This window comes from Hakea prostrata, chromosome 2 (assembly GCF_041222555.1).
Source record: "Hakea prostrata isolate BN-2017 chromosome 2, UWA_Hpros_2, whole genome shotgun sequence".
Classification (NCBI taxonomy): Eukaryota; Viridiplantae; Streptophyta; class Magnoliopsida; order Proteales; family Proteaceae; genus Hakea; species Hakea prostrata.
The window spans coordinates 8,288,711-8,305,111 of record NC_142601.1 but is presented as its reverse complement, the minus strand read 5'-3'; the positions used below and the strand labels follow the sequence as shown (position 1 = coordinate 8,305,111).

The window sequence follows — 16,401 nt, the reverse complement described above, 5'->3', positions numbered from 1 at the left end:
ATCTAGATCTGCAGCATTACCAGAGAGAAATCTGTGGCCGGAATTCATGAGCTTCAGACCACACACGAGAATCTTGGTGTAGTTTCCATAGATTTATGAGCAGTTGTGTGCCTTTCAGTACATGATGTCCACCTACTTGACAGTCTTCCATTGCTTCCTGTGGTATCGATAAGGGCACAACAGGATATAAGCATGGCGTTTCATTCACAATAGCATCAAGGTACACGAAGTTCTTGATATCTGATTCCTCTACTTTTCTATTCCTACCCACATGGACATCCAACTCCTCTTGGGCTTTTCTACTCTTGTTTTGAGGCCAGAAAGCGCCCTGTCGGGTGTGTGGTTTCTGTTCCTCCTATGATGAGTGTCTGCCATTTTGAAGAAGAGAAAAACACAACTAATTAAGGTTGGATACTAACTAATGCAGTTAATCTAATCAGGTTTGGGTTTGGAGAAGGGTTACAGTAGAACAGACCATGGCTGTTGCCTTGATGATGGTACCATGATCATGGCTAAATGAGAATACTGGTTCATCTTCCGGGAATGATAGCATCACCTCAATGATTGGACGGTTACCACCTTCTTCTGCCCAAAGAGTATAACTTCTGGATGCTGGTGTTCACTTCAGTGATTCTAACATGCTTGAACTTTTCAAGCCTTGCTTTTGAGAGAAGCTCAAGTGCAACTATTTTTCTCACTTCACGTCCAATGTGGTCCATATGCGGCTAGGGCAAATACAGCATGGTTATAGCCCAAGTACTTTTCTACTGTGTTCTATAACTGTATCATTTGTGGCAAAGTAATCCTTCATCAACTCCCAACTACTCACGACGAGGGGCTGATGCATTCCAACCTGCAACATGAAGGCTAGTCCATACTTATCGGCCATGGCACCATGTCCCCGAGCAATGGGTATTGATCACGAAACAAATGGAGATGACCGATAATTTGCCATGCACCAGCTGCTTGAGGGGCTGCCGTGCTTTGGTCTGGTTTCTTCTGGTGCCTCTCTCTCTCCCTCTCCATAGGTAGTAGATGAAGATAAAGGCTCCAACAAGCATTGCTGCTTGCACTTGGGAAAGAAAGTCCATGGTTGAAAAGTGGGGAAAATATGATAAGAACAAAGGTTCCTATTGTTCTGCCTTATATAGTGAGGAATGGGACAAGTTGGTAGTGAAGCACCGGTGCCAATGGCACTAATACCCTGTTCAGCCATATGTAGAAATAGCAACTTATCAATATATAGATATCGCAAGCAAGGTTGGAGCTAGGATTCAACATTTGATAAAATCATTATGACTTTTCTACTTGACGGTCAAATGCTCATATTTTATACATGGAAAGAGGGTTAGATAACTTACAAAAACAAAAGAGAAGAGGGCTAAAAGACAATAATTTTTTTTAAGAAGGTGGGGGACCATGACCCCGGTCTTGGGGGTACGAAATACTAATGCCATAACTCGAGTTCTACTTGGTTGGTGCTGCTAGCATCAATTACCATCATCATCATCAATGAGAAAGATTCCCCAATGAGTGTTCAATGAGACATCCAATGGTTGGATTGGTTGGCACGTGTTTTGTCGTGTGCTTAATCAGCCTACACTTGTAAGAGAATACAAGCCAACTTCTGTCTGGATCATAATGTTATATCAGGCAGTAAATTTTATCATTGATTTTATGGATCCACACTCTTCTGTCCTGATATTTATTTGAGTTTGTTAAAGCGTTGGTGATGATTTTTTTTTTTTAAACTAGTAGTTTTCTATTAGGGGGTGAAAAATATGTCATTGGTGAGAGTCAAATTCACTATCTCTTCACTTTCAAATGTTGATCATTAACAACTGAACAATCTTTCTTGGTACTTATGTTGATTTTGATGTTTGCCCTAGTTGTTCTCAGTTGGACACCGTTGATGCATATGTTCAAGCTTGAAGGAGAATGGTTGTGTATTAATACTCTCCTAGCGAAGGGATTTCCATATTTGGCTTGTAAATGGACATTTCTTATGCAATTGGCCAAATTAATTTCCTAGCCTCAAATTGAAGCTTCCACTTGGTTACCCAAATAAGAGAATTGGATATTCAAACTATTGACAAACCCAGAGCTTCCGATACAACAATTACTGGTAGATTTTTGCAGGTCCATGAAAATTATTTGAGGGGAGAAATTGATCATTGCAACTTTATATTTGGAGTCATTAACTTATACAATAAACTAGCTTCGTTTTGTCTGATCTCACAAGCATCCAACAACCAAACATAAGGTTGTTGAAACTTCCTGAAAGAAATAAAATTGCAATCTTCTCAAAGAGATAGCAGAAAGAATCAGAAATCAGAAGATTCAGAACCCATGACACCGAAATACTTCCACTCCACAATCCTCCCCTTTTCTAGTGCTACCATGAGATTATTCACCGAACCAATCTCTGATTCTCTACAAGGTAATGAACAAGAGCTCTGAAAATGGTTACAGGACATTACAACCCACCTTCTTCCTCTTTTCTTACATGGAAGTCCTCAGCCCCCTTTTGATAAGGTGCCATGCTACCTAACCCAGCCATTACTTGCAGCACGCTCTGCTCTCTTACCAGAACCCTTGATGGAGATGCTGTCCAACTTGGGTGTACCTGAATGCCGCCTAAGCCCACCTGGGGAAGTTGAGAAGGACAATCGCTTCTTTGTGGACCCTGCCAATCCACTCTCTGAGTTTCCATTGTCTTCCATCCCGGATGTGCTATTCGACCGTGCCCTGGCCCTCGCAGATCTAGTGGGTGCCATGTAGCTTGGAACAGATGGTGAACTCGCTAGGCTCTCGTCATCCCTCCCCAATGAACCTGCTATGCTATGCCTCCTAGGTCGCTCCGATTGCATGCTCAACATGCTCTTTGAGTCATCATCCTGGATTAACACATTCCCTCTTGGACTCATTTGTTTCAATTTTCCAGCAGCCAAGGAAAATGCAGAGGGGCGAGTTGATGGAGATTGGCGGCTGGGTGGCCGGCTGGACTTTTGTGCTGTAGGGGAAGGCTTCTCTGCACTGAGTTCTCGACGTGCATAAGCTTTGGTGATTTCTCCTCCAACACTTGGGCTCACACTCTTCACAGAGGAATTGTCATCAAATTCCTTGGTTGTCATGCTTCTACTCTCCCATGGCCGGGCTGCCATCCATCGCTCCAACCAACTCCACCCCCAGTGAGGATTGTTAGGGTCCATGAAAGTTGGGTTTGTAGGTCGCGGTGAATTCTTCCACATTTGCTGCAAATTCAGTGCATTTCAGGTTATTCTCATAATTTAGTATGGTTGGAAGCTGTGGAAGTAAGAATCCTGAGTAGTCCTAAATTAAAATAGCGTAGGTAAGTAATGTGACGCCATCTTAAAACCAATATCAAGCATCTTGATTTTATTTGAAAGATGATATGCTCCATCCAGTTGAATGATTGCCTAAGCAGATAAATAACCACAATTAAGCCTGATCTGGAAACCCATAAGTGCTGAATAACAAGTAAAACCCAACCTTTCAATTATTACACATGAAAAACAAGGGGTAGCAGAGAAGAACAGGAAAAAAAAACAGAAGTTTATAGATAAGTTCAAAAGGTTGGAAAATAGGTTTTACCTGGCGAGCAAATGCATAAGCAAGAGCTCTTTCTCTTCTCATTGCAGCATCTTGTTTGTTCAGTAGTTTTGCTTCCATTTGTTCCCTTGATTGCACGCTGTCATCCCATTCCTCAGCCATCTGTTACAAGTTCAGAAATGCATTCCCTTGTTAATGATATAGAAATAGTACCTTGTCCACTGTTCCTAGCTGAAAAGATATATCAAAATTTCAAAGCATGAAAAAGCTGTTTTTTTTTTCTATTTCCTTTGGGTGGGGTGGGGGGGGGGGCGAACAGGGGGTGTTCTAGCTGATAATTGCTTGTTTGGATCCAAATGAGATATCAAAATGATATTCCATCCAATACACAAATCACGATCTAGGATCTTCAAGTATGAACTTCAGTGAAAAGTTTGATCAAACATGGGCCTAGCCAAGACCCAACTTTGAAGCTAGGTGGTAGACACATAATAGCCACATCACCCTTAAATTGACTCTGCAATTCTACATGCTGATTCCTATGCTGAGAAAACTGCATTTCACATAATTTTTTGGATTAATGCAAGAAAGGGAATTCATTCACGATTAAACATGGAACAAAACACAGATAATGCACTACATATAAACTCCTGCAAAATGTACAAAGATAGAATAAATGGCATAAGACATATCTACCAAAAAAGACAGTGAAAGAAGTAGGTCAACAACAGCAAGAAACTTATGTTGTTGCTAACTGTTATTAGACATGTAACCAATATGTCAAGTATAACAAGGAAGACACAGTAAAATCCTACCAATGGTTGGTGATGGAAAAAAGATTTCAACAGCTTACAAAGTCAATATTCACTTTTTGTCTGGGATAAATGAGGAAAAACCCATTTCAAGAGAAATTGAATGCCGTATCCCAGAAATATAAGTAGCTTTGCAGATGATTAATTTATCATTCAAATAACTAAACACACAGCATGAAGTATGTAAATTTATACATAACTATGGAAAAATAAGCAGGAGACTTACAGCAGCTTTTGCTAGTTCTCTCTCACGTTTTTCTTGAAGGTCCCTCAAGAGAGCCTGGTTGTCTTCTAACATCTTCATCCTCCTGGAACGAATTTGAGACTGCACACGAGCCAGGGTCTGCATTGACCGTAAGGTAACTGTGGCTTGGCGTTTGGCAGCAGGTCCATCAATAATCGACTTTAACCTAGCCAACCCTCTCAAAGCCCGCAAAGCTCTCCTTGCCTAAGGATTTAACAAACCACATGTGAGACACGTCTACAGAGTTGTTATTCTTACAGTGAAAAAAGAGAACTTTTTTACTCATAACCTTCTAAATTCACATTTGGAAATTATTCAAGTTACGAATTTTCACAAAGGTGGTAATCATGACTTTTGGGAAAGAAAGACTCAATGAATTGAATGTGTTACTTATTTTTCTATAGAGCAAAGTACAACAACAACAACAACAATAAGCCTTGTCCCAACTAAATGGGGTCCGCTACATGGATTCTTGCTTTCCAATCAGTTCTGTTTGAGGCCATGCTAGATACAAAGCAAAAAAAAATTATTTAAATTACAATTATTTGTTGCTCCTATGCTATTATCAAAACATGAAAGGGTGTTGCATATGTTTAAAAGATTGAAATAACAGAAGAAAATGTTCCATCAAATATAAAAATTACTTGAAAACAGAGAAATAGAGAAACTGAATGGACAAATCGAAACATGATTAATTCATCCCAAAGGAGATAAAAAAATGGAACAGGAATATACCAAGTTTCCTCGGAATGCAGTTTGAATCTTAATAGCAGCGACTTCCTCATTCAATTTACCAGAGTACCGTGTATCTATGGTAAGACAAACAATCTCTGCCTCAGCCGCAGCCTCATCCGCAGCTTCAGCCTCAGCCTCAGCCTCAGCCTCAGCCTCAGCCTCTGCCTCTACCTCTGCCTCAGCCGCAGCCGCAGCATCTGCCTCAGCCGCAGCCGCAGCCGTAGCCTGAGTAGCAAGTGCAACAGAACATGAGTTGTTCTGTTCTTCCTCTTTATCAGTAAATTTCAATTCCTCAGGAGGAGGCCGAGAATTAGGAGTAGAAGGAGCAGGTAATGCAGAGAGAGTTTCCACCAAAGCAGCAATGGGTTCCTCGTGTGGTAGTTCTGGCTCCTCGTATGGTGGATTTTGAAACCATTTCTTTGATTTATTACCTTTCTGGTTTAAAAGTGGTGGGAAATAGAAGGCACAACATCAATTATATCAGAAGGAGCACAAAACATGCAATGAATTCAACAAAGAAAAAAAAAGCAAAGCACGCAGAACTGTAACCTTCCAGATTCCTACCTTATCTTTCTTCTCCTTTGATTGAGGACTGAGAACTTTCTTCACAGCAGCAATCCAGTCGGTTTTCTTCCCCATGTCCTAATCATTCCGCAAAAGCAATTTTATCAAGTAAAACCAAGAGATCCAATTACGAATCAGATCAAACGAACAATTTTCTCATCCATACACGAAAACCGTATAGCAACATAATATCATTTACATGAAAGAAATATCACATTATGTCTATCAACAACACCTAAACACCGATCCAACGGAAAAATGAGCAAATTGCCTAAAAAAATTCAAGAATCCGAACCCACATTTCCAAGCCAGTTAATTTCTTCTAAGATCTTTAACCAGTGAAAATAAAATTTCCATAGAAAACGAAGGAAAACCTTTAAACATTATTAATCGAGGAAGAAATCTCTTCCAGACCCAAAATACAGAAAAGAAAATCTTCAAATTATGATTGAAGGCAAATAGACAACAAAAATTACCTGTTAAAAAAGATTACCAGAAACCCAGAACAAAAATATCTTCTTTCTATCTTCCTGTCCACAAACCGAAGAGAAAAGACTGGATCTTCCAGGCTATCTTCGTAGGAGTAGAACAGAAAGAACAGATCAAAGAATTGCAGAGAAACAGCTGGTTCTCTCGTGGGTCCCTTGCCTCCTGGCTTAGGCAAGTCGACACCAAGATATGAGAAGAAACTGCATTTTCATCTATCACAACGAAAAAACTACCTTGTCTCATTTTCCGATTCTTCTGTGGATTTGTACAAATTGTAATTTAAAATATAACTGAATCTTAATTACATTTAATACCTTAAGTCCATTAAACTAATCTTGTCCAGGCATATGAAAATTAAAGCTGATTTTATGTTTAAATAACCGAATCTATGATGGTTTTCACATGTAAACGTTGCTAGCCTAGCCTCCTCTGTTGCCATCAAGGAATCAATGTCTAATCATAGTTAATGATTAAGGAGAATGTTTGGACCGGGTTTTCTTCCACCGACACCCTCAAAATCATCTTTTCTTTTTCGAAAATTTTATGGACATCTCAATAGAATTGGCAAAAGGCATGATGCCCTAAAATTATGCTGGATTGGCAATCATCCTCTTAAATTTGTGTAAGAATATATTTTGTTAGCAAATTCTATCGAATCATGATTAGATAATTTCATAATTCTTATATTATTCTATGTTTCTACTTATTTGAAATCTCTTGAAGGTCAAAGACAGAAACTAGTCTCTTGTTCATTATTAGATTAAAGATTTACTAAATTCTTTGTTGATGTCTTGAGGACTCTTGTATTTCTTTCCAAGTTTTAGTAATTCGTAATGCCTTTAGTAACATTCTAGAAGACAAGTTCAACTTTTGTAAAGCCATTTTTATACACTAATAAATTCATGGCTCGTTTGAGTTTTCATCCTTATTTTTTATCAAGTAAAAGAAATTAATAGTAAAAATCCTTGTTGATTCAAAGTAAAATTTTATTTGATAATTACTATTTAGAATAAATTAAGAAATAAAATATATGTTTGGTATGTGAATATCTGTAAATAATTGTGCAATATTTTTTAAATGGTTGCAAATTATTATTAGGAATTTAAAAGAGAAATAGGTGAGAAGAGATTTGCTTTTCTAACATGTTAGAATAATGACTTTCCTGTCCAAAATTTTCAGGTCATAACTTGTTTTTTTTTTCAAAATTCACCATAGATTATGGGATTTTTTTTTTTTTTTTTTTTTTTTTTTTTTTGCTCTTTAAAAAAAAATAGTTCGATAATAAAAGTCAAACATATTAAGCGAAAAAAAAGAACAAAAACTGATACCAATTTATATAATCATGAGAGATAAATATAACATTTTTTAGTCCAGAAAATCTAAAAGAATTATTAAATTGAGTAAACAACTTGAAGTATTAATCCCAAGTCCATTATTTGAGTTGCTAAAGTTTTACTGAAAATAAAGAATGTATGCACTTGGAGGAGAGGGGAAGGTACAGGCTAAGGATTTGACAGAGGGAAATTAGAATCTCGGAGATATTTCATCCTTTCTCCTGGTTCGCTACCTCGTTCCTTGGTTAAAACAATACCCACAATGCCTAGAAGTCTACAACTCGGATGTGGAGGCAAACAGCTTGGTTTGTGTCAAAATTTTCGTTTTTAGCTGTTGATAATTTGATAATTGATGGCCTTGCAACTTCATCTTAATCCTAAATATGTGGCTTGTATTTACATCAGACGGAGAGCTCTCCCTCAATGCGAATGTGGGAGAATTTGTACTTAAAATCAATAATTTCATCACTATTGATGCTCTCCCTCTTCTGAAACTACTTTTTTGTTCGCATTTATCATTGACTACCAACATGACGTTTATGTGATCTTCTAGTTGTGGCTTGTGGGTTGATGTTAAATTTTAGTTAGACTTCTTGATGGATAATTAAAATTTGTATTTGTATTCATCTAAAGGTTTTTCAAATTTAGAAATTTTTTTAATGAAAAACATCGATATTCATCGTATAAGCAACTAGATTTAGGTAATTGCTTACTTATCAGATAATACCTTAATTAGAGTTTAAAAGAAAAATATTTAAAAAATAGTATATTTAAATTTTGAACGATATCTCACTAACTGACATTTGATATTCACTTTAAGTATGAACCAGTTATATTACCAAAAAAGAAAAAGAAAAAGTATGAACCAGTTAACCTTAATTAATAGGTTGACCTCACCTTTAACCCCATCAATGATCTATAGTCAATTGGTCAAAAACAATGGAAAAACTGTTACACTAGCATTTTCTTTTCTCTCAAAAAAATTGATAATTGGATTCGGAAAGCACTAATTGGCAACCAAAAGTCGGAAACAGAAATTGATAAATGACTATCGACAATCAATAATCGGATTGTTTATTGGATCGAATAATATAAGATATCCGATAAAGTTCTTGATTCTAATTCAGGGTATCTTCTATAAATTTTTGCCAGATATCGGATCGGATTTAGATAGCAATTTAGTAATGCATCCAAGCCGAATCTGACCAGTTTACTTAACAGAGTTTGAATCTTCTAACCTATAGGTACAAAATTGTGTTCTCCCAACATCTTTTCACTTCATATTTAAGAGGGAACCATTTTCTTAATAAAATTTTTGGGTAAAGAAGAGGGAACCATTTTGGAGCAGTGACAAAGTAGATAATTAGTGATCTCTTTCTAAATATGAAAGGGTGTGAAATGTTACTGGGCGATGATTACTATTTGTTGATGTACCCAACTTGAAGTTGAGCCAAGGTTAGCCCAGCCCATGAATGTGATATTGGGCCAAGCCAACATGGACGTTGGCTCAACTCGCAAGGGTGAGCTGAGTGACCAAGGTTGGCCTGGATGTCAGACTTGGCGAGTTAGACTATATCAACTCCCAAAATGGATGCCGAGTTTCGCTGCGTCACAGAACAGAAGCCATGAAAAGTCGCAGACTTTGAAACTTCTATCTGGTCTCAGACAGAGATGATCGGAAAATCGACAGCAAACCCTCATCACCATGCATGAACGTTACGTGTCAGCTCGCCCTTCTACTTCTCCAGCACCTTCTTCATTATAAATTCCACTCCGACGTTGTGTTTTCCACTGAAACATACAACACCCTTTAAGCGTTCGGTTTTGGTGATAGAACCCAACACAGAGAGAGAGAGGTAGAGAAAATAATGGGTAGGATCAAAGGCACTGGCATTCTGTTACTGTTGCTGTTTGTGATCTTCTTCTTCATAGTTCCCATAGCAAAAGGATATAGTGATCCAGAAGAAGAATGGGACAGGGGAGGCAGGGAAGGAGGGGGAAGGCGAGAAGAGAGGGAAAGAGAAGAATTTGACAGGGGAAGCAGGGAAGGAGGGGGAAGGCGAGAAGAGAGGGAAAGAGAAGAATTTGACAGGGGAAGCAGGGGAAGCAGAGAAGAGAGAGAAGGAGATGAAGAATGGGACAGTGGAGATAGGGGAGATAGGGGAAGTAGAGAAGAGAGAGAAGCAGAACAAGGAGGAAGCAGGAGAAGAAGAGAAGAGAGAGGACAGGAAGCAGAGGATGTATTCTTGTTGCATCGCTCCGAACGAATTCTAAAGACAGAAGCAGGGGAGATGAGGGTAGTGAGAGGCCCAGCAATCAAGGGTAGGGAGAACCCAATTCACATTGGCTTCATCAGTATGGAACCTAAAACCCTTCTCGTCCCTCAGTACGTCGATTCCAACTTGATTCTCTTTGTCCGCAGAGGTATGTACCCATTTCCTTCTTTTTCACCTCTCTCTCTCTCTCTCTCTCTGTAACTGGAATAGAACAGTTCTTGTTAATTTCTGCAAATTGGTATGATGCAGGTGAGGTGAAGATAGGAAGGATACAAAAAGATGAATTGGTGGAAAGGCAATTGAAGATGGGAGACATTTATATAATCCCAGCTGGTTCTACCTTCTACATGTTGAACACTGGGGAAGGGCAGAGACTCCACATCATTTGCGGCATTGATACATCAGAGAGCATTGGACGAGGTCCTTTGGAGGTGCCACCATGCCCTACTGATCTGAAATTCCTTCTTTCATCTTCATAGCAATCGATTTTAACTTCTTTTTCACATATTTCCTGTTGCAGTCGTTTTTCATCGCTGGAGGAACTTATCCCCAGCCTCTGCTAGCTGGGTTTGATCGCAGAATCCTGAGGACTGCATTGAATGTAAACTTCCCCAGACATTTGTCACCAGTAGGAATAGAAATGAAACGCAGAAAGAAGTAATTGAACTTGATGGTTTTCAATTTTTTGCAGATCTCTGACAGCGAATTAGATGATTTCTTGACGAAACAGAACCGTGGACCCATACTTTATGTCTCGGATGCCAAAACGCCAGGCAAATGGGCTTCCTTCCTGCAATTGAAGCAACGGGAGAGGTTAGAAGGACTGCAAGTAGACGAAGAAGAAGAGGAAGACACGGAGGCAACACATGAAAAACAAGACGAAAAACAGAGGACATGGTCATGGAGGAAGCTCTTGGAATCAGTGTTTGGCAATAAGCACAACAATGAAGCGGAAACCAAAGGCTCTGGACGATCATACGACTCATACAACCTCTACGATAGAAGCCCAGATTTTCAGAATGACTACGGATGGAGTCTAGCAGTTAACAAACACGATTATCCACCTCTTAAACACCCCAACGTCGGAGTTTATCTTGTCAACCTCACTGCGGTATTTGATCGAATAACTCATCTGCTTGAAATTGAACTAGACAGAAGATTGAATCACTCATTCAAATTTGTGTAAATTGAATTCAGGGATCAATGATGGCTCCACACGTGAACCCAAGAGCAACAGAGTACGGGATCATCTTGAGTGGAGAGGGGTCTGTGCAGGTAGTGTTCCCGAACGGAAGCTTGGCCATGAACGCGAAGGTGCACGAAGGAGACGTGTTCGTGGTGCCAAGGTACTTCCCCTTCTGCCAAATAGCTTCTCGAGGAGCGCCAATGGAGTTCTTTGGATTCACCACTTCGGCCAAGAAGAACCGTCCCCAGTTCCTTATCGGCGCAAACTCGATTCTCCAGACACTGAGAGGTCCTGAGCTTGCCGCTGCATTCGGAGTGAGCGAACAGAGACTCAATCAATTGCTGGACTCACAGGATGGATCTGTCGTTCTCCCAACTGCACCAGCGGTGCCGCCAGAGAAGGAGGAGCAACAGGAAGAAGAGGACAAGAAGGGAAAGCATAAGCAGCATCATGAGGAAGAGGGAGAGCAAGAGGGTCATCATGATTCTTCAAAAGGGCGACTGGGTCAGTTCTTCAGGAACTTTGGGAACCATATGGTAATGGGGTTTGATTAGATTGGGAGTTGGCGAAGACGCCATATGCAAGGCAAGCTCTGTGCTGTCTTCTCCATTATCTTCCGTGTTCTGTGTTTTCTTTTCTTTTCACCTACTTTTTTAGGTGTGTTTCTTCCTTAAGACATAAATGTGTTCTCTTCCTTGAGTGGTGAATTAGAGGGAATTTTTTTTCTCCTGGTTTTCTCCAGAACTCTTTTCAATCCACACTAATGAATAACACTCTCACCCAAAAACTAAAAAAGAACACCATCCATTCCTCAACTCCTAGAAGGAAAAAGGGCATTATCTATACAAAGAGAAACCGTATACAAATCTCTGTCAAGATGAACCAAAGAATGTAAAGATATACCATTCTGATGAGTATTTGCCCAATCTTTCAATTGCGTCAAAGCCCAATCAAGCCATCAATGAGCAAATCAGATTCTTGGATCTTGAACACGAAAACTGCGCAACAAACCAAAAGAATCACCGGAAACTCTGCGAAAAAACTTGGTGCGCCCGAATGACGAAGACCTAAAACATTTCCAATCGGCGAAGAAAACCCTTTGGGGATGTCAGAATCCGGCGACTGGTGGAGCGGCTGACCACCGTAAGCGGTGGAGTTGAGGACTGATCCAATTCCTTGGACAGAGAATGCGCCATTAATGATCACATCAGGATGAGTGATAAGGCAATCATCAATGGTGAAATTCGAAATGGTATTGTTAGTCACAAGGATCGAATTATTCCCGGACAGAGTAGCGAGACGATAACCAATTGGTAAGCTCAGAAGATCGTCAAATGTGAGTTCTTGAGGAACAATATGGTAGAGGATGATTGACGAATCAAAGTCACTGCGATTCAGTGATGTGGCCATGCTTTGAACAGCATCGTCGGTCGGGATGAAGAAGGTTGCCGTCATGGGGAAGGTAGACGGATCTGGTGCAGTGAGAATATCAGCCCAGCTTCTAAAATCGTTTGCTCCCATTATAGCTTCAATGATGTTATGAAGCTGTTCCGGCGACATTTGTGGATTTTCCGACAACGTTTGTGGTGGGGCTGGTGGAGACATGGTGGGTGTTGCTGTCAAGAGAGGGAGAGCAAGAACAGAGATGAAGATGAAGATGAGGTAATTCTTGTTTTCCATTTTCCAGAAACAGAAAGAGCAGTTGCAGAGCTTAATGAGAGAGAAAGAGAAAGAGCTCTTTTCTTGGTTTCTTTCTTGGCGGGAAACAACTTGGGAGAAGAACAGAGAAGCTGAAGTGACCTCACTACCCTCTCATGTACGGTCGTATCAGTGTATCACATGCTTTATATGTCGTGTGATCAGAGGATCTTTTTAACCATGAGATCTTGAACCTCCGATTGGACTCAGAGGGAGAAGGGTATCTTCGACAATAAATAATAGGGGTTAAGATGGGTTTTTCATTTTGTTGAAGGGTTAAGATGGGTTTACTCTTGCAAACCATTGGAATTTTTTTCTTTCAAGGAGCGTTTTGTATATGAGGGATTAGGAGATTATAAGCGGCCTGAACAAGAGTCGAACCGCGCCTTCTCCACTTCTTAGTGTTGCTTCTACCTTCTACCAACTCAGCAACTCTATATTTTCTATCAAAAAAAAAAAAAACTCAGCAACTCTATACTGGCAAAACCATATGACTTAGGTCAATGATATCCTTTCCTCTTTATACATAATGATAGTACTCAAAAAAGAAAGTATTTATCTAACCAAAAAGAATGGAAGAATAAGAAAGTTCTTCATGAGGAGAATTTCTTTTTAAATAAAAAGAAAATAAAGAGAGAGATAAGAGATAATTATGGGTTTTTTTTTTTTTTTTTTATTTTTATCATCAAAAGAGGTAGTTTGTACTAGTAAATAATAAATAGGTACACTTTTTTTTTGTGGAAAAGTAAATCTATTGATTTAGAAGGATAAGTAGATAACTACGAAGCAATTTACGTGTAAGGTAATCAACAGGCAAAATCCAGGATAAAAAGAGGGGTGGGGAGCGATGATAGACAAACCAATCCTGGGTTAGAGCTGCGGATTTAGCCAATTCGTCAGCTGTGAAGTTTACTTCTTGAAGCACATGAGAAAATGAGCATTCAGAGAAAGATGTGGCCAACATGAGGATGTCGTGGACTAAATGGAAGATTTTCCAATTGTGGCGAGACGATTGGTTGGTATAGAAGTCACAAGAGCTTGATTGTCACCCTCAACATGGACACGGGAGATCTGAAAGTTGAGTGCTAAATGGAGTCCTCTTCAAATGGCTTGAACATTTCGGTAATTAGAGAGTCTTGGCACCCCGTTCTCTGTCCAAAGGCGAAGATCACCTGGTGATTATGGTCTCTAGCTTCTCCACCATTGCTTGTTGCAAGCTTTGATGGGTGTCTTTATGCAATGGTTATTGGGGGGGGGGGGAGTGGATATTATTATAGTATCGTCAAAGAACCCAAAGGGTGATAAGGGTTCGGAAGTTTTGTGGTTGATTAGAAGAGGGTGAAGTGGGCTAAGATACAAGAATATTGAGTTGTGAGGCAAATGATTGTGAAGGGTTCCACCAGTGAAGGCGGAGAGTATGCCATAAATGGAAGGTGAAGGGGCAGGTAGTGAAGAGGTGATGTGCTGATGAGTTTGGGTGGCCACAAGCTATACATTCAATTGGAAGATTGCATCCTCGCTCTAGGAGAAGGTCCGCTGTAGGTAGTTGGTCATGATGTTATATTCTGCATATCTTTTTTTCTCTCATTCGCATCGTTCCATATAATTATGGTGAGTGCAAATAGCAATCCTCCAAGATCAAAGTGAAGTTCATTCCTAACACGACGGCAACTAGTGTATCGTCAAATCGTTCTCCCTGAATTGGTGAACAAACACATAGTCATGGAAATAATCCTTTAATTTGTTAGGCAATTCTTGGGTGTTGCTCCAAAAACCTGCTCGATTGAGTTAGTGAACAACCTGCAAAAGACGTATTCGACAGGGTTTAGTGAAGTTGTGGGGTATTTATAGCTCAATGGAAGCGCATAGCTTTAGAAGAAGAAAACAACTTGCAAAGCTCACAATGCTAGAAAGAGTAATCTGAGAAGGCGTACCTAATAATGGTGAAATTGTGGGTATTTATAGCTTAGTAGGTTACATTGGCTATGCGGTGAGAGAGCTCAATTTAAACTCTATGATTGTTGCTCTTCCCAAAGGAGAGGAGGAATCTCATCTGCTGAAAGAGTATTACTGTGATTGTAGTTGTGAAGTCTGATCAGGACTCTAATAGCAATTCAAACTATTCGACTTGATTAGGATCATTATCCCTATCTTTAAGGAGGTTGGCTACGACTCATATTGTATACGTTGCTTAATACATACATTACATATATTTATTTGTGGTCCAACCAAGGCTTGGTCGGTCAAGTTTTATCCGTGATCGACCTAAGACTGCCTATTATTGTTCGGCCACATCACTTGGTATATTTTTTTTCTTTTTGATTTTTATCCTAATGAATAAAAGGGTAACGTTTGGTGTATTCTATATAGTCTATTTCTATTTAAAAAGGATAAATAATTTATAAAATTCAAAAACAGATTAAGACATGTTTTTTATTTTTCTGTGAAAACCAAGGGGATGCATGTACTTATATCGGGTTTAAGAGAGGTTAAAATTGAAAATTCATCGGTGTCGAGACGGACGGAATCTCGACCGTGCGCAGCATGCAAGTCACACTAGAAAAACATACGAGACACAAAAATCCACCTTCAGTGGCTGCGGCGAATGAATTTCTTAATAAGATGGATGCCAAGAGGAAGAACTCTCATGTACAAGATCATCGAGTCCTGTGGTTGATGTGGCTTCAACCAATTCTACCTGTCCTGCAGTTATGTTAAAATCTTAGATAATTTTCATCTAGGTCCTTAAGGTTTGGTGTATGTCATTTTTAGTTAAAAAAAAATTGAGACTTTACATCTGCCTTCCTTGTGCAATAGAAAAATTCAATTTATTGTTTCTATGGCCAATTTGTCTTTATTTATTATTATTATTATTTTTTGAGTAATTTTCATTTGGCCCCCAATTTTATTTATTTTTGGTAATTAAACTCTTTATTTAAAGAGACGGACTAGCCAAGGGAGCGAGAGAGCATAACTCTCGCAACCAAAGAGAGGAAATAAACAAAGCAGCCGCGTCCGAAAGAGGTTGAGCTTTCTAGGCTAGGAAATCCGCAACAACATTAGATTTCCTAGATATATGGGCTACATTACAAGACATAAAGGTACTACATAGTACTTTAATATCTTCAACAATGGCCGCTGCGGTTGGAGGTGGTCTTGTTGAATCTGGGTGATTAATGCACTTGATCAATTCTAGACAGTCCGACTCCGCCATAATGTGATCACTACCATCTCCCAAGGTATGAAGAAGGCCCATTCTCATAGCTAAAGCCTCACCCAAAAAAGGTCTTTAAAATGGGCTGGTTCGGATAAAGCAAATATTGATCCCCATGTGAATTTCTCAGAACTACGCCCAGCCCGCCCATATCAGAGTTGGGCTTGAGTGTTGTATCAATATTAAGCTTCACGAATCCATTTGGCGGTGGAGCCCAAGGCCCTGAAGATGTATATGTGAAATGGGTGCCTTTATCTGAACTTAGCAACATTGTAT

The 16,401-nt window shown here is 39.5% G+C and overlaps 2 protein-coding genes across 2 annotated transcripts; one reads left to right on the top strand and one right to left on the bottom strand.

The window, feature by feature from the left end:
• Positions 1–1,834: 1,834 nt before the first annotated feature.
• LOC149023601 (protein IQ-DOMAIN 3-like) lies at positions 1,835–6,662 on the bottom strand. Its single transcript, XM_089144152.1, has 6 exons — positions 6,405–6,662; positions 5,929–6,006; positions 5,365–5,799; positions 4,612–4,833; positions 3,616–3,735; positions 1,835–3,254 (listed from the first exon to the last, which is right to left on the bottom strand). The coding sequence occupies exons 2-6, from the start codon at positions 6,001–6,003 to the stop codon at positions 2,544–2,546; spliced, it is 1,563 nt and encodes a 520-aa protein (XP_089000278.1). The 5' UTR covers positions 6,004–6,006; positions 6,405–6,662; the 3' UTR covers positions 1,835–2,543.
• Positions 6,663–9,619: 2,957 nt separating this feature from the next.
• On the top strand, positions 9,620–11,767 carry LOC149023600 (vicilin-like seed storage protein At2g28490). Its single transcript, XM_089143332.1, has 6 exons — positions 9,620–10,175; positions 10,277–10,458; positions 10,548–10,628; positions 10,719–10,808; positions 10,917–11,138; positions 11,225–11,767. The coding sequence occupies exons 1-6, from the start codon at positions 9,620–9,622 to the stop codon at positions 11,765–11,767; spliced, it is 1,674 nt and encodes a 557-aa protein (XP_088999458.1).
• The last annotated feature ends 4,634 nt before the right edge of the window (positions 11,768–16,401 follow it).